Source organism: Cherax quadricarinatus, chromosome 3, assembly GCF_038502225.1.
Source record: "Cherax quadricarinatus isolate ZL_2023a chromosome 3, ASM3850222v1, whole genome shotgun sequence".
Lineage (NCBI taxonomy): Eukaryota > Metazoa > Arthropoda > Malacostraca > Decapoda > Parastacidae > Cherax > Cherax quadricarinatus.
This window is the reverse complement of record NC_091294.1, coordinates 50,928,816-50,956,295: the sequence shown is the minus strand read 5'-3', so window position 1 is coordinate 50,956,295 and position 27,480 is coordinate 50,928,816. Positions and strand designations below refer to the sequence as shown.

Below are 27,480 nucleotides of genomic sequence, written 5' to 3'. Positions count from 1 at the left end.
CACACAATAACAAGCAACATGTCCTTCACTAACATCCGAGACCACGTGTTGCCACCAGCCTAGAGAAAGTGATGTATGAAGGTTGTTTGTCATGTATGTTCTTAAGGGTGAAGGTTGGCTGGGAAAGTCTCAGGCGTTGTCCCGACCAGTGATTTTATCCGCAGGTTCCTCGGACTTCCACGGTAGACATTGTTTGACCTCCTCATGACATTGTCCAGAGGGTATAAATGCCCGGACAGACGCCCAGCACGCTACTTACGCCAAGACTTCCATACAACGAAGACAAGGTACGTGTGTTGCTGGTTCTACCTGACAATGCTTGGGATTAGGATACTCAAAATATAAGGGTCTTGGGTTTGATTTCCCGGCTAGTTAAGACAGTGTTTTTTGTGTCTGCTGTACCTGTTCTGAGTATTTGTATTAATAATTTTAAATTTATTTCGTAGCTGTGTCATTGGTAAATAAAAGACAGAGAAACATTTTAAAAGATTCCGTACTACATGAGTGTCTTATCTACAGTGTACTGGCATTTCATAGTTTTTGTAGTCAATTATTTCTTTTTACGTGAATCGCTACACCCGGTTGGTTTAAACAGCACCCGGGGGAGTTGTAGGCTCCATCCTCCGTCTGAAAAAAAACGCATTATTAGTCACTACAGATACCAGTCTTAGGGTAACAGACTTTTTAATTATAAAGCTGGTACAGAAAGACAAAAAAAACTGAGTGTAGAATTTTATTGATGGGAAAAATAAAAATTTGTGAGAAAATGTGAGACTACGAAGGCAAGATTTGGTGAAAATAAAGTTATAAATAGTATCAGTAATGAAGGTTAACCTGGAAATTCAAATTCAAATTCACATTCAAAGTTTATTCTCTATAAAGATTACAATGTTGAATTTACAGAATTTGGTTGTTGTGTGGTTTACATGTAGTTAAATAATAATTACAGAGTGTACCACTAGAACGCCTCGCATGGCTTGGCATTTCGGGCAGACTTAGTTTAATTCTTTATTTTAAAATATTACAAATTATGAGGTAAGTTGGTATTATGGCTAAGTGACTAAATACTAGTTTGTGAGTTTAGCAATGTGAATGCTTTTGTTTTGGCACAGTACATAGTTTCAGTATTGGAGTATCATAGGATTCATTATTTTAAGATTGAGATTAATATTTCTGTTTATGGTCAAATGGATGAGTGAGTGTAAGTGTGAACCACCAGGTGGTATTCGTGTAGTTAGTTGACGGGGTGTATCAGGGAGATAAGATGTTTTCTAATGGTAGTTTTGAAGGTGATGAATGTGCCATGGCGAAGATGAGGTCAGAATTTTGGCTTTACTTCTGGATTTTATTTTTGGTGAAAATTGTGTTAGTGTTATAGGTAATTAACTGATTTAGAAAATAGTTTAAGGGATGGTGATGTTAACATTACCTCGAAGTTTAAGTTATTGATGCTAAATTTATTGACAGTGAGGTAGACGATGTTAACTTTGAAAATGAGGATGAGAATTTTAGTCTCGATGAAGGTCAGAGTTTGAATGTGAATGTGTGAATGTTAATTTTGATGAAGATGAGGGTGCGAATGTTAATTTTAATGAAGATGAGGGAGTGTGAATGTTAATTTTGATGAAGATGAGAGTGTGAATGTTAATTTTGATGAAGATGAGGGTGTGAATGTTAATTTTGATAAAGATGAGGGAGTGTGAATGTTAATCATGATGAAGATGAAAATGTGAATATTAATTTTGATGAATGTGAGGATGTGAATGTTAATTTTGATGAAGGTGAGGGAGTGTGAATGTTAATCTTGATGAGAATGTGAATATTAATTTTGACGAAGATGAATGTGCGAATGTTAATTTTGATGAAGGCGAGGGAGTGTGAATGTAAATTTTTATGAAGATGAGGGTGTGAATGTTAATTTTGATGAAGGTGAGGGAGTGTGAATGTTAATTTTGATGAAGATGAAGGTGTGAATGTTAATTTTGGTGAAGTTGAGGAAGTGTGAATGTTAATTTTGATGAAGATGAGGGAGTGTGAATGTTAATTTTGATGAAGATGAAGCTGTGAATGTTAATTTTGATGAAGGTGAGGGAGTGTGAATGTTAATTTTGATGAAGGTGAGGGAGTGTGAATGTTAATTTTGATGAAGGTGAGGGAGTGTGAATGTTAATTTTGATGAAGGTGAGGGAGTGTGAATGTTAATTTTGATGAAGGTGAGGGAGTGTGAATGTTAATTTTGATGAAGGTGAGGGAGTGTGAATATTAATTTTGATGAAGATGAGGGAGTGTGAATGTTAATTTTGATGAAGATGAGGATGTGAATGTTAATTTTGATGAGGATGAGGGAGTGTGAATGTTAATTTTGATGAAGGTGAGGAAGTGTGAATGTTAATTTTGATGAAGATGAGGGAGTGTGAATGTTAATTTTGATGAAGATGAGGGTGTGAATGTTAATTTTGATGAAGGTGAGGGAGTGTGAATGTTAATTTTGATGAAGATGAAGGTGTGAATGTTAATTTTGATGAAGATTAGGAGGTGTGAATGTTAATTTTGATGAAGATGAGGATGTGAATGTTAATTTTGATGAGGATGAGGGAGTGTGACTGTTAATTTTGATGATAGTGAGGGAGTGTGAATGTTAATTTTGATGAAGGTGAGGATGTGAATGTTAATTTTGATGAAGGTGAGGGAGTGTGAATGTTAATTTTGATGAAGATGGTGTGAATGTTAATTTTGATGAAGATGAGGGAGTCTGAATGTTAATTTTGATGAAGATGAGGGAGTCTGAATGTTAATTTTGATGAAGATGAGGGTGTGTGAATGTTAATTTTGATGAAGATGAGGGAGTCTGAATGTTAATTTTGATGAAGATGAGGGTGTGTGAATGTTAATTTTGATGAAAGTGAGGAAGTGATTATTAATTGCTATGAAAGTGAGAGTGTGAATGTGAGTTCTGGTGAAGCTCAGAGAGTGAAATATTGACTGTGGTAAGAAGCGAAGCTTCTCCCTGACGATGTGGTGAAGACAGATATTGTGTATTTTGCTTCTACTTGCAGGAAATGTTAGTTAGATTCAAGAGAGTGAAAATGAATGTTGGCTCTGAAACCAAGTAAGAATGTGAATGATTGCTCTGGTTAGCGTTCACGTCATGATTCATCGTTCTGACGGGAAAAAAAAAGTTTTAATTAATTAATTTACAGAAGGGACGAGGCTTGTGGAAATTAATAATAAATAGTTGGAAATATTTTAAAGCTCTCAGGGAAGAGAATGATGTGGATAAAGATTCTTTGTAGAAGTGAATGTTATGGATGTTTGTTCTAGTGTGAATGTTGTGAGTGTTCAGTTTAGCAAAACAGAATGTTGTGAATGTTGTGATTTGTTCTGAAGAAAGTGAAGGTTTGTTGTAACAAAATAAATGATCGTTCTAGCGAAAGTGAATGTTCGTTTTAATGAAAGTGAATGTTCGTTTTAATGAAAGTGAATGTTCGTTTTAGTAAACGTGAATGCTGTGAATGTTCGACTGAAGTCTGAATGTTCGACTGAAGTCTGTGAATGATCGACTGGAGTCTCTGAATATTCGACTGAAGTCTGTGAATGTTCGACTGAAGTCTCTGAATGTTAGACTGAGGTCTGTGAATGTTCGACTGAAGTCTGTGAATGTTCGACTGAAGTCTGTGAATGTTCGACTGAAGTCTGTGAATGTTCGACTGAAGTCTGTGAATGTTCGACTGAAGTCTGTGAATGTCCGACTGAAGTCTGTGAATGTTCGACTGAAGTCTGTGAATGTTCGACTGATGTCTCTGAATGTTAGACTGAGGTCTGTGAATGTTAGACTGAGGTCTGTGAATGTTCGACTGAAGTCTGTGAATGTTCGACTGAAGTCTCTGAATGTCAGACTGAGGTCTGTGAATGTTCGACTGAAGTCTGTGAATGTTCGACTGAAGTCTCTGAATGTTAGACTGAGGTCTGTGAATGTTCGACTGAAGTCTGTGAATGTTCGACTGAAGTCTCTGAATGTTAGACTGAGGTCTGTGAATGTTCGACTGAAGTCTGTGAATGTTCGACTGAAGTCTCTGAATGTTAGACTGAGGTCTGTGAATGTTCGACTGAAGTCTGTGAATGTTCGACTGAAGTCTGTGAATGTTCGACTGAAGTCTCTGAATGTTAGACTGAGGTCTGTGAATGTTAGACTGAGGTCTGTGAATGTTCGACTGAAGTCTGTGAATGTTCGACTGAAGTCTGTGAATGTTCGACTGAAGTCTGTGAATGTTCGACTGAAGTCTGTGAATGTTCGACTGAAGTCTGTGAATGTTCGACTGAAGTCTGTGAATGTTAGACTGAGGTCTGTGAATGTTCGACTGAAGTCTGTGAATGTTCGACTGAAGTCTGTGAATGTTCGACTGAAGTCTCTGAATGTTAGACTGAGGTCTGTGAATGTTAGACTGAGGTCTGTGAATGTTCGACTAAAGTCTGTGAATGTTCGACTAAAGTCTGTGAATGTTCGACTAAAGTCTGTGAATGTTCGACTAAAGTCTGTGAATGTTCGACTAAAGTCTGTGAATGTTCGACTAAAGTCTGTGAATGTTCGACTAAAGTCTGTGAATGTTCGTTGTGATGAACAACCCAACTTGTAAATATCAAAATATTGCCTATGTTTCTTACCATCCAAGTTTTTACCGTTAGTTTTGATGAACCACTTTTCTGACCATGACTTGAATTTGTCTAAATCCTCCTGAAGTTCAGTAACATCTTCCTCATCAATTATAATACCTATCTTCATGTCATCTTGCAAGCAGTTGACACCCAGGTCCTGCAGCAGTTGATACCCAGGTCCTGCAGCAGTTGATACCCAGGTCCTGCAAGCAGTTGATACCCAGGTCCTGCAAGCAACTGATACCCAGGTCCTGCAGCAGTTGATACCCAGGTCCTGCAGCAGCTGATACCCAGGTCCTGCAAGCAGTTGATACCCAGGTCCTGCAAGCAACTGATACCCAGGTCCTGCAGCAGTTGATACCCAGGTCCTGCAAGCAGTTGACACCCAGGTCCTGCAGCAGCTGATACCCAGGTCCTGCAAGCAGTTGATACCCAGGTCCTGCAAGCAACTGATACCCAGGTCCTGCAGCAGTTGATACCCAGGTCCTGCAAGCAGTTGATACCCAGATCCTGCAAGCAACTGATACCCAGGTCCTGCAAGCAGAAACCCAGGTCCTGCAAGCAGATGATACCAGGTTCTGCAAGCAGTTGATACTCAGGTCGTGAAAGCAGATATTCAGGTCCTGCAAGCAGTTGATACCCAGGTCCTACAAGCAGTTGATACCAGGTCCTGCAAGCAGTTGATACCCAGGTCCTGCAAGCAGTTGATACCCAGGTCCTACAAGCAGTTGATACCAGGCCCTGCAAGCAGTTGATACCCAGGTCCTGCAAGCAGTTGATACCCAGGTCCTACAAGCAGTTGATACCAGGTCCTGCAAGCAGTTGATACCCAGGTCCTACAAGCAGTTGATACCAGGTCCTGCAAGCAGTTGATACCCAGGTCCTACAAGCAGTTGATACTAGGTCCTGCAAGCAGTTGATACCCAGGTCCTACAAGCAGTTGATACCAGGTCCTGCAAGCAGTTGATACCCAGGTCCTGCAAGCAGTTGATACCCAGGTCCTGCAAGCAGTTGATACCCAGGTCCTGCAAGCAGTTGATACCCAGGTCCTGCAAGCAGTTGATACCAAGGTCCTGCAAGCGGTTGATACCCAGTTCCTGCAAGCAGTTGATACCCAGGTCCTGCAAACAGTTGATACCCAGGTCCTGTAAGCAGTTGATACCCAGGTCCTGCAAGCAGTTGATACCCAGGTCCGGTAAGCAGTTGATACCCAGGTCCTGTAAGCAGTTGATACCCAGGTCCTGCAAGCAGTTGATACCCAGGTCCTGCAAGCAGTTGATACCCAGGTCCTGCAAGCAGTTGATACCCAGGTCCTGCAAGCAGTTGATACCCAGGTCCTATAAGCAGTTGATTCCCAGGTCCTGCAAGCAGTTGATACCCAGGTCCTGCAAGCAGTTGATACCCAGGTCCTGCAAGCAGTTGATACCCAGGTCCTGCAAGCAGTTGATACCCAGGTCCTGCAAGCACTTGATACCCTGGTCCTCAATAAGTTCCCAGGCAAAAATGACAACCAATCAATATAATATATGCAGCGTGAGGTGTATATCTCTTAATGTATATTATATTATACTCTGAGATTTAAATACCTTTTTAGGATTAAATAATTCTTGACTGATAGTGAACAGATTACATGCAGCCTTAATGACTCTAGTGTAAACTGTAAGTCAAATTAACCAACAAATCGCACTTTGTATATATTCCGATAAACATATCACTCTTCATGTATATGCGCTGTGGCAACTGTTTGTGTACACGTGGTTAGTTGAATAGGTTTGAAGCCTAATGACATTATGTACGCTACCAGTCAAGAATACAGTATGCTGGGAGTTCAGACACATGTGCAACATCTGGATATCTTTATTGTAGACGTTTCGCCATCCAGTGGCTTTATCAGTACAGATTCTAGGACATAATTAGAAGACAGTGGAACTATATACAAAAGATGGGGTAATCAGTCCCTCAGCCTTGGAGTTAGTGTTGACAGCATCGTGGTAGTATAGGGAGTGATTACCTCATCTTTTGTATATAGTTCTACTGTCTTTTAATTATGTCCTAGAATCTGTATTGATAAAGCCACTGGATGGCGAAACGTCTACAATAAAGATATCCAGATGTTGCACATGTGTCTGAACTTCCATCTTGTCGGTATTGTATACCTTTCTTGCACAAGAATACATACTACAAAAATTAAGTACATTCTCAGTGAATATACATGTATATATATACACCTCCTGATGTATATACCTACGGTCTTGTTTTATATAGTATACTGTAACTGGTTTGTTAGCTTTAAAATCTATGGACTGAACGAGGGTCTTCAAGGATGCACTTCACCTCCACACTAATCAAGTATATTTTAACCATAAAATATACGTATATTAAATGAGTGAAATATACATACTCGCCTTCATGTGTATTTCACTCATTTAAGTTATATTTTATGGTTAAAATATTCGTGATTAGTGTGCAGGTGAAATGCAGCCTTGAAGACCCTCGTTCAGCCCATAGACTTTAAACCTAACAAACTGTTAGGGTATATGTTGTGTACGAAATGGTATATAATACCGACAAGATGAGAGTAAGACACATGTGCAACATCTGGGTATCTTTATTGTAGACGTTTCGCCATCCAGTGGCTTTATCAATACAAATTCTAGGACATAACTTGAAGACAGTAGAACCATGTACAGAAGATGAGGTAATCAGTCCCTCAACCTAGGAGTAGGTGCAAAGAGCACCATAGTCGTGGAGATTCTCCACGACTATGGTGCTGTTCGCACCTACTCCTAGGTTGAGGGACTGATTACCTCATCTTCTGTACATGGTTCTACTGTCTTCAAGTTATGTCCTAGAATTTGTATTGATAAAGCCACTGGATGGCGAAACGTCTACAATAAAGATACCCAGATGTTGCACATGTGTCTTACTCTCATCATGTTAGGGTATATATAAAATAAGATCAGTAGATACATTGAGAGACATATACACTGATAGTGTACTTGAATTTTTATGTTATATGAATTCGTGACTGGTAGTGTACGTATTGTAATTCGGCTTTAAACCTAGTCAGTAACCAATGGTGTTGCGATGTGTTTTATACACATAACAAATTTCCTGTCCCAATTTTTCAACAAGACACATTAGTACGGGTTCCTATTACAAATTCAGGTCGAAACGCCCCAATATAGCCTCGATAACGGATTATTAGCTAAATTTTCCACCACAACCAGTGCTCGCAAATTACAAATGGCGTCCCCCTCCCCTGTACCACTCCGCGGCCGCTGCACACCCTCCTTCACACAAAATTTCTCGAAGGGTCAAATCAGCATCATTTTAATACACAATTATTATATTATTCAAATTTACACATGATGAATTTGGGAAAATTCAAAAATTTTCAGTGCTAATTAATTATTTTGTTACAGATGCGCGTGGGTATTGTTGCTCTGGTGTTGGTCCTGGCCTGCTGGACCACAGTCAAGAGTGTGCCCTTCGGAGGACCCTTAGTGGGACTTATCGCTCTCAAGGTAGACTTCACTCAGTAAAGGGTGCAGTAGCATACGCCGAAGTGCAGCATCACAAAGCGTTATAAAGCATGACAATACAACGTAGAGCCACACATTATAGAATAAAACACTAAAATGTATGTTAAGACACACGTGCAACAACTGGGTATCTTTATTGTTGGAACGTTTCGCCTACGCGGTTGGTTTCTTCATTCAAATAAAGAGAATGGATTTTATGCAGCAGAAGTGACGAAGTAAAGACGATGTTATCAGCACATTAACCATGGAGAAACATTATGAGGTGGTCAGTCCCTCAGCCTGGAGAAGAGTTCAGAAAACTGATGGATTGATTACATCAGCTTTATCACCTACAATACATTCTCTGCATTTGACTGAAGATTCCTACAGCGTAGGCGAAACGTTTCAACAATAAAGATACCCAACTGTTGCACATGTACCTCACTCATCAACTTCTCGGTATTTTGTACTATTTTCAACACTACGATATACTGAAGATTGAGACACTTATGCAGCATATGGAAATCTTTATTCAGGAAACGTTTCGCCACACAGTGGCTTCATCAGTCCAATACAAAGAGGAAGGCGTAAGGAGAGGAGGAGAATGAGGTAATCAGTCCCTCAACCTGGAGTCGATGTGTTCAGTCCATCAATCTTGTAGAATGTACAGCATAGGGCCGTAGACGTGGCTTAAATACTGTAGTGAGGTGAGGTGAAGCAGGAGGATGCGGGGTCATAGTGGTACCATCCACTAGTCGAAGTAGGTCTTCGTCCAAAGGTTGAACAAGTGTTGAAGAATTCTTTGTAACAAGATCCCATGATGCTGCAGTGTCTGACAGTTGTGATGAATGGTTTGAAAAACCGACAAGTTGAAGAATGAGACACTTATGGACTGATGAAGCCACTGTGTGGCGAAACGTTTCCTGAATAAAGATTTCCATATGCTGCATAAGTGTCTCAATCTTCAACTTGTCGGTTTTTCAAACCATTCATCACTACGATATACGGACAGAAATGTTATAAAGTTTAGCTTAGACACAAATGCAGTATAATGCGATCCTTTATTGACAACGTCACAAGTGTATTAACACGTTGTATTTGCCGCTTTATCCACTCCACAGTGTATACCTGAGCAGTACAATTCAGTACATTATCAGTCTTGCTACAGCAGTACGATAAAACATAAGAACATAAGAACATAAGAATGTAGGAACACTGCAGAAGGCCTACTGGCCCATACGAGGCAGGTCCTTATCAAAACGACATCTACCTAAAGCTACCCAAGAAATAACTCCCGTACCCCATGACACCAATCAAACCCAGCCCCTCCCACTCATGTATTTGTCCAGTCTCTTCTTAAAGCTACCCAAGGTCCTAGCCTCTATCACCCCACTGGGAAGACTGTTCCACGCATCTACAACTCTGTTAGAAAACCAGTACTTACCTATGTCCTTTCTAAATCTAAATTTATCCAACTTAAATCCATTATTCCTCAATGTACCTCACCTGTCAGTGTATTTACACTGATAGCTGATAGATGCGTATCATTGTATGTACAGTGAGGAGTGTGTATCAGTGTGTGTACAGTGAGAAGTGTGTATCAGAATTTATAATACACCGAGAGTTGTGAATGTATAATACACTGGAAGGTGTGTATCAGAGGTATGTATCAGTATATTATAATACTCTGAAGCGTGCATCAGTATATATATAATATACTGAGAGGTATGTATCAATATATATAATACACTGAGGTGTGTATCGGTATATTTATATATATATATATATATATATATATATATATATATATATATATATATATATATATATATATATATATATATATATATATATATATATATATATATATATATATTATTATTTTTTTATTATCACACTGGCCGATTCCCACCAAGGCAGGGTGGCCCGAAAAAGAAAAACTTTCACCATCATTCACTCCATCACTGTCTTGCCAGAAGGGTGCTTTACACTACAGTTTTTAAACTGCAACATTAACACCCCTCCTTCAGAGTGCAGGCACTGTACTTCCCATCTCCAGGACTCAAGTCCGGCCTGCCGGTTTCCCTGAACCCCTTCATAAATGTTACTTTGCTCACACTCCAACAGCACGTCAAGTATTAAAAACCATTTGTCTCCATTCACTCCTATCAAACACGCTCACGCATGCCTGCTGGAAGTCCAAGCCCCTCGCACACAAAACCTCCTTTACCCCCTCCCTCCAACCTTTCCTAGTAAAGTTGGTAGAATTACCGACAATATGTAAAGTAAAAGGACACAAGTGCAACTAATGTGACATTTATTGTGGCAACGTTTCGCTCTCCAGGAGCTTTATCAAGCCGTTACGTAATGGCTTGATAAAGCTCCTGGAGAGCGAAACGTCTGCAGTGTTCCTACATTCTTATGTTCTTATGTTCTTAACCTTTCCTAGGCCGACCCCTACCCCGCCTTCCTTCCACTACAGACTGATACACTCTTGAAGTCACTCTGTTTCGCTCCATTCTCTCTACATGTCCGAACCACCTCACCAACCCTTCCTCAGCCCTCTGGACAGCAGTTTTGGTAATCCCGCACCTCCTCCTAACTTCCAAACTACGAATTCTCTGCATTATATTCACACCACACATTGCCCTCAGACATGACATCTCCACTGCCTCCAGCCTTCTCCTCGCTGCAACATTCATCACCCATGCTTCATAAGAACATAAGAACATAAGAAAGGAGGAACACTGCAGCAGGCCTGTTGGCCCATACTAGGCAGGTCCTTTACAATTCATCCCACTAACAACATTTGACCATATGTAAAGTAAAAGGACACAAGTGCAACTAATGTGACATTTATTGTGGCAACGTTTCGCTCTCCAGGAGCTTTATCAAGCCATTGATAAAGCTTGATAAAGCTCCTGGAGAGCGAAACGTTGCCACAATAAATGTCACATTAGTTGCACTTGTGTCCTTTTACTTTACATATTGTCGGTAATTCTACCAACTTTATTACAACATTTGACCAACCCAATTTTCAATGCCACCCAAGAAACAAGCTCCGATGTGCAAGTCCCTCTCAAATCCAACCCCTCCCACTCATGTACTTATCCAACCTAAATTTGAAACTACCCAAAGTCCCAGCCTCAATAACCCAACTAGGTAGACTGTTCCACTCATCAACTACCCTATTTCCAAACCAATACTTTCCTATGTCCTTTCTAAATCTAAACTTATCTAATTTAAATCCATTACTGCGGGTTCTCTCTTGGAGAGATATCCTCAAGACCTTGTTAATATCCCCTTTATTAATACCTATCTTCCACTTGTACACTTCGATCAGGTCTCCCCTCATTCTTCGTCTAACAAGTGAATGTAACTTATGAATCTTCAATCTTTCTTCATAAGGAAGATTTCTAATGCTATGTATTAATTTAGTCATCCTACGCTGAATATTTTCTAACGAATTTATGTCCATTCTGTAATATGGAGACCAGAATTGAGCTGCATAATCTAGGTGAGGCCTTACTAATGATGTATAAAGCTGCAGTATGACCTCTGGACTTCTGTTGCTTACACTTCTTGATATAAATCCCAGTAATCTATTTGCCTTATTACGTACGCTTAGGCATTGCTGTCTTGGTTTAAGGTTGCTGCTTACCATAACCCCCAAGTCCTTTTCGCAATCTGTATGGCTAAGTTCTACATTATTTAACTTATAAGTGCTAGGGTTATGGACACTCCCGAACTTCAGAACCTTGCATTTATCTACATTGAACTGCATCTGCCACTTTTCTGACCAAGAGTAGAGTTTGTCTAAATCCTCCTGAAGTTCCCTAACATCTACATTTGAATCAATTATCCTACCTATCTTCGTGTCATCGGCGAATTTGCTCATATCACTAGTAATTCCTTCATCAAGATCATTGATATATATTATAAACAACAACGGGCCCAAGACTGATCCCTGTGGAACGCCACTTGTTACTGATCCCCACTCGGATTTAACCCCATTTATGGACACTCTCTGCTTCCTGTCTGTGAGCCATGATTCGATCCACGAGAGCACCCTTCCCCCAATGCCATGAGCTGCTACTTTCTTCAACAGTCTTTGGTGCGGAACTCTATCAAATGCCTTACTAAAATCTAAGTAAACAATATCAAATTCTTTATCGTGGTCAACAACCTCAAAAGCTTTACTGAAGAAAGTTAATAAATTAGTTAGACAAGACCGGCCTCTTGTGAATCCATGCTGAGTATCCTTAATCAAGCTATGCTTATCGAGATGGCTTCTTATAATCTCAGCTATAATTGACTCTAGTAATTTGCCTACAATTGAGGTCAGGCTTATTGGGCGGTAATTTGACGGTAACGACTTGTCCCCTGTTTTAAAAATAGGAATTACATTAGCCATCTTCCACATATCAGACACTACACCTGTTTGAAGAGATAAATTAAAAATATTAGTTAATGGTTCACAGTCTTCCATTTTGCATTCCTTAAGAACCCTTGAAAAAACCTCATCAGGACCCGGTGACTTATTTTGCTTCAGTCGGTCTATCTGCTTCACAACCATTTCACTAGTGACTGTGATGTTACATAATTTATCTTCTTCTGATCCGCTATAAAAATCAATTACCGGAATATTATTAGTGTCTTCCTGTGTAAAAACCGAGAGAAAATAATTATTTAAAATCGAGCACATTTCATTCTCTTTGTCAGTAAGATGCCCATAGCTATTTTTAAGGGGACCTATCTTATCTCTGACTTTTGTTCTATATACCTGGAAAAAACTTTTTGGGTTAGTTTTAGAATCCCTAGCAACTTTAATTTCATAGTCCCTTTTAGCTTTTCTTATCCCCTTTTTAATGTCCCTCTTAATGTCAATATACTGATTCATAAGATGACCCTCGCCTCTTTTGATACGTCTATAAATTCCTTTCTTATGCCCTAGTAGATATTTCAGCCTATTATTCATCCATTTTGGGTCATTTCTATTTGATCTAATTTCTTTATAAGGGATAAACGTTCTTTGAGCAGCATGTATTGTGTTCAGAAAACTGTCATATTGATAGCTCTCTTCGTTACCCCAATCAACAGATGATAAGTGTTCTCTAAGCCCATCGTAATCTGCTAAGCGAAAATCTGGGACTGTTACTGAGTTATCCCTACTATCATACTTCCATTCAATTCTAAATGTAATTGATTTGTGGTCGCTAGCACCCAGTTCCTCTGAAACTTCTAAATTATTAACAAGGGATTCATTGTTTGCCAGAACTAAGTCAAGCAGGTTATTACCCCTTGTAGGTTCTGTCACAAACTGCTTCAAAAAACAATCCTGAACTACTTCTAAGAAATCGTATGATTCTAAATTCCCAGTCAAGAAATTCCAATCAATATGACTAAAGTTAAAGTCTCCTAGAATTACTACATTATCGTGCCTTGTGGCCCTAACAATTTCCTCCCATAGTAGTCTCCCCTGGTCCCTATCTAAATTTGGGGGACGGTATATCACACCTGAAATTAATTTTTCATGCCCCTCTGAAAATTCTATCCAAACAGACTCTGTATGTGTTACTTCAGACTTAATACCCGTTTTTATGCAACAGTTCAAGCGATCTCGGACATACAATGCCACCCCACCCCCCTTCCTGATACTTCTATCTACTTGGAACAATTTAAAACCCTGAATGTGACATTCTCCAGGCATGTCCCGACTTTTTGAATTAAACCACGTCTCAGTAATGGCAAATACATCTATGTTACCTGCACTAGCAACTATTCTCAACTCGTCCATCTTATTCCTAGCACTGCGACTATTTGTGTAATAAATATTTAATGACCCTCCTCTCTCTTTACCCTTCCTGCTCCTTTCTGTTATTCCACTAAACCTATTACTGTCCTTGTCAATTAGTGCCACTGGCTTTCCAATATCCACCTCATTTTGCCTATTACTAGTACTCCTAGTACTAGTAATAGGCAAAACCCATACCACTAACTATTCCTAGTTTAAAGACCTAACAGCTCCCTCCACTGCGTTGGCCAGTGCTCCCACCCCACACCTAGATAAGTGAACCCCATCCCTGGCATACATGTCATTTCTGCCATAGAAGAGGTCCCAGTTGTCAATGAATGTTACCGCATTTTCCTTACAGTATTTGTCCAGCCAGCAATTGACACCAATTGCTCTGGACAACCATTCATTTCCAACTCCTCTCCTTGGCAAAATGCCACATATGACAGGTTTCCCACCCTTCCTCCTAATTATCTCTATTGCTGACCTATACCTGCTAATCAGGTCCTCACTCCTATGTCTGCCAACATCGTTGCCTCCAGCACTGAGACAGATAATAGGATTGCTCCCATTACCTCTCATGATGTCATCGAGACGGCTAACAATATCCTTCATCCCAGCCCCAGGAAAACACACTCTCTGCCTCCTACTCCTATCCTTCAAGCAGAATGCCCTATCCAGGTACCTAATCTGGCTATCCCCAACAACAACAATGTTTTTACCTTCCTTGGCGTCGTCCGTCGTGATGCTCCGAGTAGTCGACTCACATTCGCCAGGTAGCATTACACCACTTGTAGAATTCGTCAAGACGTTCTCGATGGTCTTCGTTGGGGTTTCTAGGGATGTCTTACTCACGTCTGCCAATGCTTCTTTGGTGCTCGTTGTGGCATTCCCAGTAGAACACTCACATTCGTCAGGTAGCACCGAGAATGAGTTGGAAGTTTCCACGGTAGTCTTCTGGTTTCTCGTTGTTTCTGCCTCTCCAACCGTTTTCTTGATCTTCAGCTTGGTTCCATGTTGCCCGGCCACTGACCAAGCTCCCCTCTTAACCTGGGGACTCACAACAGAAGGACTACTACGAATCCTCTTGTTCTCCTCCGTTAATCGCCGTATCTCCATCTTAGCAACTCTGAGCTCTTCTCTCAGCTGCTGGTAAAGTTGCTCAAGAGAGGGCATCCTGGTACAGATTCACAGAGAGCACACAAACAGGTCTTCACAGAGCTAAGTACACGTCACCACTGAGCTAAGTACACGACACACCCATATAAGAGCGTTGGTAAAACTATACTCTCATACATTTCCCTCTTTGCCTCCAAGGACAAAGTTCTTTGTCTCCACAGACTCCTAAGTGCACCACTCACCCTTTTTCCCTCATCAATTCTATGATTCACCTCATCTTTCATAGACCCATCCGCTGACACGTCCACTCCCAAACATCTGAATACATTCACCTCCTCCATACTCTCTCCCTCCAATCTGATATCCAATCTTTCATCACCTAATCTTTTTGTTATCCTCATAACCGTACTCTTTCCTGTATTCACTTTTAATTTTCTTCTTTTGCACACCCTACCAAATTCATCCACCAATCTCTGCAACTTCTCTTCAGAATCTCCCAAGAGCACAGTGTCATCAGCAAAGAGCAACTGTGACAACTCCCACTTTATGTGTGATTCTTTATCTTTTAACTCCACGCCTCTTGCCAAGACCCTGGCATTTACTTCTCTTACAACCCCATCTATAAATATATTAAACAACCACGGTGACATCACACATCCTTGTCTAAGGCCTACTTTTACTGGGAAATAATTTCCCTCTTTCCTACATACTCTAACTTGAGCCTCACTATCCTCGTAAAAACTCTTCACTGCTTTCAGTAACCTACCTCCTACACCATACACCTGCAACATCTGCCACATTGCCCCCCTATCCACCCTGTCATACGCCTTTTCCAAATCCATAAATGCCACAAAGACCTCTTTAGCCTTATCTAAATACTGTTCACTTATATGTTTCACTGTAAACACCTGGTCCACACACCCCCTACCTTTCCTAAAGCCTCCTTGTTCATCTGCTATCCTATTCTCCGTCTTACTCTTAATTCTTTCAATAATAACTCTACCATACATTTTACCAGGTATACTCAACAGACTTATCCCCCTATAATTTTTGCACTCTCTTTTGTCCCCTTTGCCTTTATACAAAGGAACTATGCATGCTCTCTGCCAATCCCTAGGTACCTTACCCTCTTCCATACATTTATTAAATAATTGCATCAACCACTCCAAAACTATATCCCCACCTGCTTTTAACATTTCTATCCTTATCCCATCAATCCCAGCTGCCTTACCCCCTTTCATTCTACCCACTGCCACACGAATTTCTCCCACACTCACAACCGGCTCTTCCTCACTCCTACAAGAAATCACAGCTTCCCTATCTTCATCAACATTTAACAATTCTTCAAAATATTCCCTCCATCTTCCCGATACCTCTAACTCTCCATTTAATAACTCTCCTCTCCTATTTTTAACTGACAAATCCATTTGTTCTCTAGGCTTCCTTAACTTGTTAATCTCACTCCAAAACTTTTTCTTATTTTCAACAAAATTTGTTGATAACATCTCACCCACTCTCTCATTTGCTGTCTTTTTACATTGCTTCACCAGTCTCTTAACCTCTCTCTTTTTCTCCATATACTCTTCCCTCCTTGCATCGCTTCTACTTTGTAAAAACTTCTCATATGCTAACTTTTTCTCCCTTACTACTCTCTTTACATCATCATTCCACCAATCGCTCCTCTTCCCTCCCGCACCCACTTTCCTGTAACCACAAACTTCTGCTGAACACTCTAACACTACATTTTTAAACCTACCCCATACCTCTTCGACCCCATTGCCTATGCTCTCATTAGCCCATCTATCCTCCAATAGCTGTTTATATCTTACCCTAACTGCTTCCTCTTTTAGTTTATAAACCTTCACCTCTCTCTTCCCTGATGCTTCTATTCTCCTTGTATCCCATCTTCCTTTTACTCTCAGTGTAGCTACAACTAGAAAGTGATCTGATATATCTGTGGCCCCTCTATAAACATGTACATCCTGAAGTCTACTCAACAGTCTTTTATCTACCAATACATAATCCAACAAACTACTGTCATTTCACCCTACATCATATCTTGTACACTTATTTATCCTCTTTTTCTTAAAATATGTATTACCTATAACTAAACCCCTTTCTATACAAAGTTTAATCAAAGGGCTCCCATTATCATTTACACCTGGCACCCCAAACTTACCTACCACACCCTTTCTAAAAGTTTCTCCTACTTTAGCATTCAGGTCCCCTACCACAATTACTCTCTCACTTGGTTCAAAGGCTCCTATACATTCACTTAACATCTCCCAAAATCTCTCTGTCTCCTCTGCATTCCTCTCTTCTCCAGGTGCATACACGCTTATTATGACCCACTTTTCGCATCCAACCTTTACTTTAATCCTGGAGTTTACCTGGAGAGAGATCCGGGGGTCAACGCCCCCGCGGCCCGGTCTGTGACCAGGCCTCCTGGTGGATCAGAGCCTGATCAACCAGGCTGTTGCTGCTGGCTGCACGCAAACCAACGTACGAGCCACAGCCCGGCTGATCAGGAACTGACTTTAGGTGCTTGTCCAGTGCCAGCTTGAAGACTGCCAGGGGTCTGTTGGTAATCCCCCTTATGTGTGCTGGGAGGCAGTTGAAAAGTCTCGGGCCCCTGACACTTATTGTATGGTCTCTTAACGTGCTAGTGACACCCCTGCTTTTCATTGGGGGGATGGTGCATCGTCTGCCAAGTCTTTTGCTTTCGTAGTGAGTGATTTTCGTGTGCAAGTTCGGTACTAGTCCCTCTAGGATTTTCCAGGTGTATATAATCATGTATCTCTCCCTCCTGCGTTCCAGGGAATACAGGTTTAGGAACCTCAAGCGCTCCCAATAATTGAGGTGTTTTATCTCCGTTATGCGCGCCGTGAAAGTTCTCTGTACATTTTCTAGGTCGGCAATTTCACCTGCCTTGAAAGGTGCTGTTAGTGTGCAGCAATATTCCAGCCTAGATAGAACAAGTGACCTGAAGAGTGTCATCATGGGCTTGGCCTCCCTAGTTTTGAAGGTTCTCATTATCCATCCTGTCATTTTTCTAGCAGATGCGATTGATACAATGTTATGGTCCTTGAAGGTGAGATCCTCCGACATGATCACTCCCAGGTCTTTGACGTTGGTGTTTCGCTCTATTTTGTGGCCAGAATTTGTTTTGTACTCTGATGAAGATTTAATTTCCTCATGTTTACCATATCTGAGTAATTGAAATTTCTCATCGTTGAACTTCATATTGTTTTCTGCAGCCCACTGAAAGATTTGGTTGATGTCCGCCTGGAGCTTTGCAGTGTCTGCAATGGAAGACACTGTCATGCAGATTCGGGTGTCATCTGCAAAGGAAGACACGGTGCTGTGGCTGACATCCTTGTCTATGTGGAAAAAGACACTTATGTACAGTTCAGGACATTTATTAAAGGAAACGTTTCGCCACGAGTGGCTTCTTCAGTCCTAATACAGAGAAAACTAAGAAAACACACATATATATAGTGGCGGGAGTCAGGTGAGGTGATGCGTGGGTAGAGGTGGTAGTAGTAGTAGTAGTAGTAGTAGTAGTAGCAGTAGTAGTAATGGAACTAAGGAGGTGAGGCTAGAGAGGGACCTGCTGGCATCAAGTAACACCAGTTTCCAGGATGGGTAATATCCTCTTGCTTAGTAATTTTGAAATACTGTAACTACCGGGGATATTACCCATCCTGGAAACTGGTGTTACTTGATGCCAGCAGGTCCCTCTCTAGCCTCACCTCCTTAGTTCCATTACTACTACTACTACTACTACTACTACTACTACTACTACTACTACTACTACTACTACCACCTCTACCCACGCATCACCTCACCTGACTCCCGCCACTATATATATGTGTGTTTTCTTAGTTTTCTCTGTATTAGGACTGAAGAAGCCACTCGTGGCGAAACGTTTCCTTTAATAAATGTCCTGAACTGTACATAAGTGTCTTTTTCCACATCTTGTCGGTATCACCATACCATTTCCTCATCCTTGTCTATGTCGGATATGAGGATGAGGAACAAGATGGGAGCGAGTACTGTGCCTTGTGGAACAGCGCTTTTCACCGTAGCTGCCTCGGACTTTACTCTGTTGATGACTACTCTCTGTGTTCTGTTAGTGAGGAAATTATAGATCCCTCGACCGACTTTTCCTGTTATTCCTTTAGCACGCATTTTGTGCGCTATTACGCCATGGTCACACTTGTCGAAGGCTTTTGCAAAGTCTGTATATATTACATCTGCATTCTTTTTGTCTTCTAGTGCATTTAGGACCTTGTCGTAGTGATCCAATAGTTGAGACAGACAGGAGCGACCTGTTCTAAACCCATGTTGCCCTGGGTTGTGTAACTGATGGGTTTCTAGATGGGTGGTGATCTTGCTTCTTAGGACCCTTTCAAAGATTTTTATGATATGGGATGTTAGTGCTATTGGTCTGTAGTTCTTTGCTGTTGCTTTACTGCCCCCTTTGTGGAGTGGGGCTATGTCTGTTGTTTTTAGTAACTGTGGGACGACCCCCGTGTCCATGCTCCCTCTCCATAGGATGGAAAAGGCTCGTGATAGGGGCTTCTTGCAGTTCTTGATGAACACAGAGTTCCATGAGTCTGGCCCTGGGGCAGAGTGCATGGGCATGTCATTTATCGCCTGTTCGAAGTCATTTGGCGTCAGGATAACATCGGATAGGCTTGTGTTAATCAAATTTTGTGGCTCTCTCATAAAAAATTCATTTTGATCTTCGACTCTCAGTCTGGTTAGCGGCTTGCTAAAAACTAAGTCATATTGGGACTTGAGTAGCTCACTCATTTCCTTGCTGTCATCTGTGTAGGACCCATCTTGTTTAAGTAGGGGCCCAATACTGGACGTTGTTCTCGATTTTGATTTGGCATAGGAGAAGAAATACTTTGGGTTTCTTTCGATTTCATTTATGGCTTTTAGTTCTTCCCGCGATTCCTGACTCCTAAAGGATTCTTTTAGCTTAAGTTCGATGCTTGCTATTTCTCTGACCAGTGTCTCCCTACGCATTTCAGATATATTGACCTCTTTTAGCCGCTCTGTTATTCTTTTCCGTCGCCTGTAAAGGGAGCGCCTGTCTCTTTCTGTTTTACATCTACTCCTCCTTTTTCTTAGAGGAATAAGCCTTGTGCATACATCGAGTGCCACCGAATTAATCTGTTCTAGGCATAAGTTGGGGTCTGTGTTGCTTAGTATATCTTCCCAGCTTATATCGGTTAGGACTTGGTTTACTTGGTCCCACTTTATGTTTTTGTTATTGAAGTTGAATTTGGTGAATGCTCCCTCGTGACTAATCTCATTATGTCGGTCTGGGGCTCCGCGCATACATGACTGAACCTCAATTATGTTGTGATCTGAGTATATTGTTTTTGATATGGTGACATTTCTTATCAGATCATCATTGTTAGTGAAGATGAGGTCTAGTGTATTCTCCAGTCTAGTAGGCTCTATTATTTGCTGGTTTAAATTGAATTTTGTGCAGAGATTTAAAAGCTCGCGTGAGTGTGAGTTTTCATCAGAGCTGCCTCCTGGTGTTATTACTGCAACAATATTATTTGCTATATTCCTCCATTTTAGGTGCCTTAAGTTGAAATCCCCCAGGAACAAGATGTTGGGTGCAGGAGCTGGAAGGTTTTCCAGACAGTGGTCAATTTTTAACAGCTGTTCCTGGAATTGCTGGGATGTTGCATCCGGAGGCTTGTAGACTACCACAATGACTAGGTTTTGGTTCTCGACCTTTACTGCTAAAACTTCCACTACATCATTTGAGGCATTTAGCAGTTCTGTGCAAACAAGTGACTCTGCAATGTACAGGCCAACCCCTCCTCCTTTTGCCTGTTCACTCTGTCACATCTGTATAGGTTGTAACCTGGGATCCATATTTCGTTGTCCAAGTGATCCTTTATGTGGGTCTCAGTGAAAGCCGCGAACATTGCCTTTGCCTCTGCAAGCAGTCCACGGATGAAAGGTATTTTGTTGTTTGTTGCTGGCTTTAGACCCTGTATATTTGCAAAGAAGAATGTTATCGGACTGGTGGTATTGTTGGTACTGGGGGGGGGATTTTTTTCCGGCATTAGTATCTGTATCTGTTGGTTTGGAGTGGAGGCCATCGACTGTGGTTCCACTCCAGGAATGACTGGATTTGGTGTACGATTTCTGCCATTTCCTGCCAGTTTTTTTTCCTTCCTGGCACTAAAAAACCTCTCCCTCTTGAGTGGCTGTGGCTACCCAGGTTTTCCCATGGCCTGGATGTTTTGTATCTTTTTGTCCCCTTTAGATGGTATGCCTGGCAATTTAAGTTATAGCACAGTCTTTCCTGTACTGAAGAGGTACACAGTTCAGGGTGAAAAAGCTTACAGGAAGGGAGTTTGCATTTTCCTGTTGTCATATGGGCATGGCATTTTCTAGGGTGGTCATAGTTGCACGTCCCATCTGTTTTTCCAGATTTCCCATGCCAGCAGATACCGAGTGCATAGTATGTGCACAGGCTTGGTTTCCGTTTGCCTTGGGTTTCTGTGACTGTATTCCCTGTTGGTGCATGTTTCCCTGTCTTACTTCTATCCTCCCTAGCACCAACAATGGAGCTCCCACCAGTTGTTTTTGGTAATATATCCTCACTATTGCTAGTGGAGTCCTCTTGTTTGCTATTTCCTGCGGTATTTCTAGTTTGCAATATTGGTTTTATCTTATCTTTGACTACACTTGTTTCCCTACTATGGCTCCTGTCCCCTATGAGGTCATTTATATGTATTCCTTCCTGCGTATAATTCCCGACTACCTGGACAAAATCTCCAGCTTCACCATTACTGTCTCCCAGGACAGCACCTCCAGCTTCACCATTACTGTCTCCCAGGACAGCACCTCCAGCTTCACCATTACTGTCTCCCAGGACAGCACTATCAGCCCCCCATTTACTGACTACCAGGACATCATCTCCAGCCTTACAGTTTCTGACTACATGGCCAGTATCAAGGGTAGTACCATTCAGCCCAGACTTTTTATGTTCCCATCTGTTGTAGAAAGCTTCCAGGTTTTCTATGAAAGCAGCTTTGATGTTTACCTCTTTTAATACCCTTGTGATTTTAGTCCACAGATTTATCTCATTTGGGCATACCCAAAAACACTTCCCTGTTTTAATACTGCTTGTAGCTAGTTCTTGGATATCTGCACAAGGGGCGTGACACCAATTTCCACAAAAATGACAATTTATGCATGTGGAAGCCCGTTTGTTTGACTGACCACAGACTACACACAGCTTCATAATGATTTGAATGGTTGATTTACTGCAATTCTACTAGCAACCTCTTGAATATTCTATTAATAACCTGCTAGGTAGTGCACAACGAAACCGTTTGAAACCAGTTCAGGGTTCGGACCAGTCAAGGGTTCGGACCAGTCAAGGGTTCGGACCAGTCAAGGGTTCGGACCAGTCAAGGGTTCGGACCAGTCTATCTGATCTGATCAGTGGGTCACTTATTTAAACCATACTGGTCGGTGATTTGAGCTAACACATGAAGGATCTACTGGAAATTATCTACCCGAGTAATATGTGATTTGATTGATACAAAAGTATAACTTGCGTGTTGAAGAGCCGGTGACTGCTGGCACTCCTACAATGACGAACGGTCGACCTCCACCCTTGTTTATCAATCGCTGTATCTAGCTTTTCTATTTTTTTTTCCGTCTCCACCACCATAAATGCTATATTATCACTATAGTTGACTGGTGCAAATTTTGGAGGAAGGACGCTTTTTCTGTAGTAATAATTGCTTCTCGTTGTGTATATTGCGACCGCTGGTAACTACAGGTTATATGAAATTCACAGTATACGTCTGGTATTTCAAGAAAAAAGAAACTAATGAAAGTCACTCCACTCCACTAAGTACCATTATAATATTGGTTAGTTGCTACTACAACACTGTATTCTGCTATTCACTGGTATCACTAGATTATATGCGAGTACACTAGCAGGCCAGGAAGATTATTAAAAACAGCTGACCTGTGGTAAGTTTCTGGCGACTTCTGGCACCTGCCTCTATAGGCTTATCACTTCATTTACAAATTCACCTGTTTTCAAATGACACTTTAGCCTTTATCATCAATATACTAGGGAGCCACTGTAGTATACACTATACACTATGTATACTCAATGTTTTCAGGGAGACTTTCTTTCCTCTGACACAAAGTTCAATTATTATTATTTTTTCACACGGGACACAGGCCTATGATTCCTCTCTGGCAGTAAACTCTGCTAGGTAGTGCACACTAATTCTCCTTTTTTGACTCAGTATATAATGTTTTCCGCCCAAGATTGGTTCCAGGCGCTAGAGGGATGTATCGTATAGGATTGATGACACAAATTAAAGTTCTAGCACGTAAGAGCCACCGTGAAAACACCAGAAAACCCGAGCACAACGAGGCACGCTGACACTGTCACGCTACCCACACATAATTCTTGAATTTACACATTCATATTCTCATTTCTCCTTCCATAACTGATCCTTCAACATTACTGCTACCCCTTCCTTTGCTCTAACTCTCTCAGATACTCCAGATTTAATCCCATTTATTTCCCCCCACCGAAACTCCCCTACCCCCTTCAGCTTTGTTTCGCTTAGGGCGAAACATATATATATATATATATATATATGTCGTGCCGAATAGGCAGAACTTGCGATCTTGGCTTAAATAGCAACGCTTATCTTGCCATATAGGACAAGTGAAAATTTGTGTATACAATAATTTCGCCAAAATCATTCTGAACCTAACGAAAAAAATATATTTCTCTGTGTTTGTTTAGTATTAAATTATTGTAAACAAATCTAAAATATATTTAGTTGGGCTAGGTTAAAATAAATTGTTCTTGTTATAATAAGGTTAGGTAAGTTTTCTAAGATTCTTTTGCTGCAAAATTAAAAAAATTTACATTAACATTAATGAAAAAAATATATCTTTAAACGTATAAGAGAAAATTTTAGAAAGGACTTAATTTTAAATGAGTTCTTGCTAATTGACCAGTTTTACATATTCGGCACGACATACATATATATATATATATATATATATATATATATATATATATATATATATATATATATATATATATATATATATATATATATATATATATATATATATATATATTATATATATATATATATATATATATGTCGTGCCGAATAGGCAGAACTTGCGATCTTGGCTTAAATAGCAACTCTCATCTTGCCATATAGGACAAGCGAAAATTTGTGTATGCAATAATTTAGCCAAAATCATTCTGAACCTAACGAAAAAAATATATTTCTCTGTGTTTGTTTATTATTAAATTATTGTAAACAAATATAAAATATATATAGTTGGGTTAGGCTAAAATAAATTGTTCTTGTTATAATAAGGTTAGGTAAGTTTTCAAAGTTCCTTTTGGTGCAAAATTAAAATTTTTTACATCAACACAAATTAAAAAAATATATCTTTAAACGTATAAGCGAAATTTTTAGAAAGGACTTAATTTTAAATGAGTTCTTGCTAATTGACTAGTTTTACATATTCGGCACGACATATATATATATATATATATATATATATATATATATATATATATATATATATATATATATATATATATATATATATATATATATATATATATATATATATACATACATATATATGTATATATATATATGTCGTGCCGAATAGGCAGAACTTGCGATCTTGGCTTAAATAGCAACTCTCATCTTGCCATATAGGACAAGCGAAAATTTGTGTATGCAATAATTACGCCAAAATCATTCTGAACCTAACGAAAAAAATACATTTCACTGTGTTTGTTTAGTACTAAATTACTGTAAACAAATCAAAAATATATTTAGTTGGGTTAGGCTAAAATAAATTGTTCTTGTTATAATAAGGTTAGGTAAGTTTTCTAAGATTCTTTTGGAGCAAAATTAAAATTTTTTACATTAACATTAATGAAAAAATATATCTTTAAAAGTATAAGAGAATATTTTAGAAATGACTTAATTTTAAATGAGTTCTTGCTAATTGACCAGCTTTACATATTCGGCACAACATATACGTATATATATATATATATATATATATATATATATATATATATATATATATATATATATATATATATATATATATATATATATATATATATATATATATATATTATATATATATATATATATATATATATATATATATATATATATATATATATATATATATATATATATATATATATATATATATATATATATATATATATATATAATATATGCTGAAAGGTATGTATCAGTGTTTACACAATAAGAGTCACTTTCGTGGTAATTAAAGGCTTGAGGTGTGTTTTATGTTTCTGTAAATAAAATAACATAATTACTTTCTATACCAGTTTATAGATTACATTTCTGTAGCTTATTATGATGATAGTATAATATTCCAAAATCGATACCATGCCTAACCCTTCTAGGGTAGGGTAGGTGCCTGAGCCCGAGCTTACAGCTCACAAGACTGTCCCCCTTGGGGCGGGGATGACAGACCAGGCCTAGCTTGTGGCTAGGCCTGGGGACAGTTGGTCCCAAAGATGAGGAGGTACTTGTGCCTCCTCCCATGGGAGACTTAGGTCTCAGACAGCCCCTAAAGAGGGAGCCAAGGCCGGGCCACCACTTGGAAAAGGCCCGGGCCGGGAGAATTCCGGCGAATCTTTAATAATAATAAATAATAATATTCCAACACAGTATAATAAACCACTCGGAGGAAGTGAAACAGATGGTAAGTTGATTACTGTATATTTCGGCTTCACGCCGAGTCCTCTTCAATCAGCAAAAGCCGGCTTCAGTGCGAAGATGAAAGACATTTACTCACGTTTTGTTTTATTTTCTGGATGTGAAGTAGTTTTTGCCATAATATGGATTATCTAACACTGGTTTGTTACCTCACAGGCCTTGTTGGCAGTCAAGCTTGGAAGTGGACTAGTTTTCGGGAAGCGTTCAGTTGATGATCCAGCTCAGGAAGAAGAGAAAGTCTTGCTGTCCTCCGTGAGTGAAGTCGACCAAGACGGATGTATTCGTAAGATGTTGTGTCAACTGCAGACGAAGGAGGAAACATCCCGTACCCTGGAGGAGAAACTTCTAACTAAGTTATTCACCAACAGCAACGAGAAGATTACTTCTTACAACGCCGCCTTTGTCTACGCCACAGATATCGGCAAGAAGACTCGCAACGCTGCCGTCTGCAAAAAGGTCTTCAACAAGTGCACTCTGAGTGACGCGGAATTGAATGACCTCCTGCAGAAGACCTGGGGCTGTGGCTTCGACTTCCCTGAAGAATCTGTTAGTCAGTAAAGTATTATTAACACTCCTGGGAGCGTTGGTGACACTCTCAGGTGTGCCCTCGACACCTCCCTTACCTGACCACACCTGCAGCTGGTGCCACACCATCTACCCGTTAGATTTACACAGAATAATGCACATGAAAAAACGCATTCATCATTTATTGTGTGGAGAGTTGCATGTTCATTGAGCATGTTGTGGAGGGGTTGCTTAGAGCATGAGACTGTGAGATCCTCACCAAACTTAGGGATCATCCTTTAACGCTCTCCACATCCAAACTTATAGTTGTAATTTCTAGCGTTAGGGTTATAATAATTCTGTTAACTTACAAAGGCTATTAACAAGTATAGTGTGAAAATATACAATATAATAGCTGATTTCCGTAAGTAGTGAATTATTTTGTGTCATAATGGCTGAAAGTGTAAAAAAAAAGGTAGTTTGTTCTGTATTCGCCTCATGTGCCTGTCAATAAATCTTTTGAATTAAAATGTCATTTATTGACCAAATGTAACTGACTAGAAAAAGATGTTCTTACTTCGGAAACGAATAAATGAATGTAAGTTTTGTATTACGACTACACAGAGTTGTGTGATTAAACCCAGCAAGGCGAGGATCCTCCTTCATATATCACATTGAAAAGGAGTAAAAGTACATACCACTGGACAAGTGTACATATACCTCTGTGCAGGCGTGTACATACCACTAGGCAAGTACTATGTGCGTACCACTGTACAGGTGTATACATACCATTGGACAAGTGTGTATATACCACTGGACAAGTATGTACAAGCTATTGACAGGTGACAGGAATATATATACCAATGGGCAAGAGTACATACCACTGAAAAAGAGTATATAACGATTGGACAGGTGTGTACATACCACTGAACTGATGTGTACATATTGCCGGAGAGGAGTGTACTTACTATATATACAGGAATGTATATAACATTGAGAAAGGTGTTGACACTAGACTTGTGTACAAGCTGCTGGAGTGTATTATAACTCAGTTTCTGGA

The 27,480-nt window shown here is 39.9% G+C and overlaps 1 protein-coding gene across 1 annotated transcript; it reads left to right on the top strand.

Moving 5' to 3' along the window:
• Window positions 1-212: 212 nt before the first annotated feature.
• LOC138853684 (uncharacterized) lies at window positions 213-26,950 on the top strand. The gene is made up of 3 exons (XM_070091791.1): window positions 213-287; window positions 8,079-8,180; window positions 26,073-26,950. Exons 1-3 carry the CDS (start codon window positions 228-230, stop codon window positions 26,472-26,474), a joined length of 564 nt encoding a protein of 187 aa, XP_069947892.1. The 5' UTR covers window positions 213-227; the 3' UTR covers window positions 26,475-26,950.
• The last annotated feature ends 530 nt before the right edge of the window (window positions 26,951-27,480 follow it).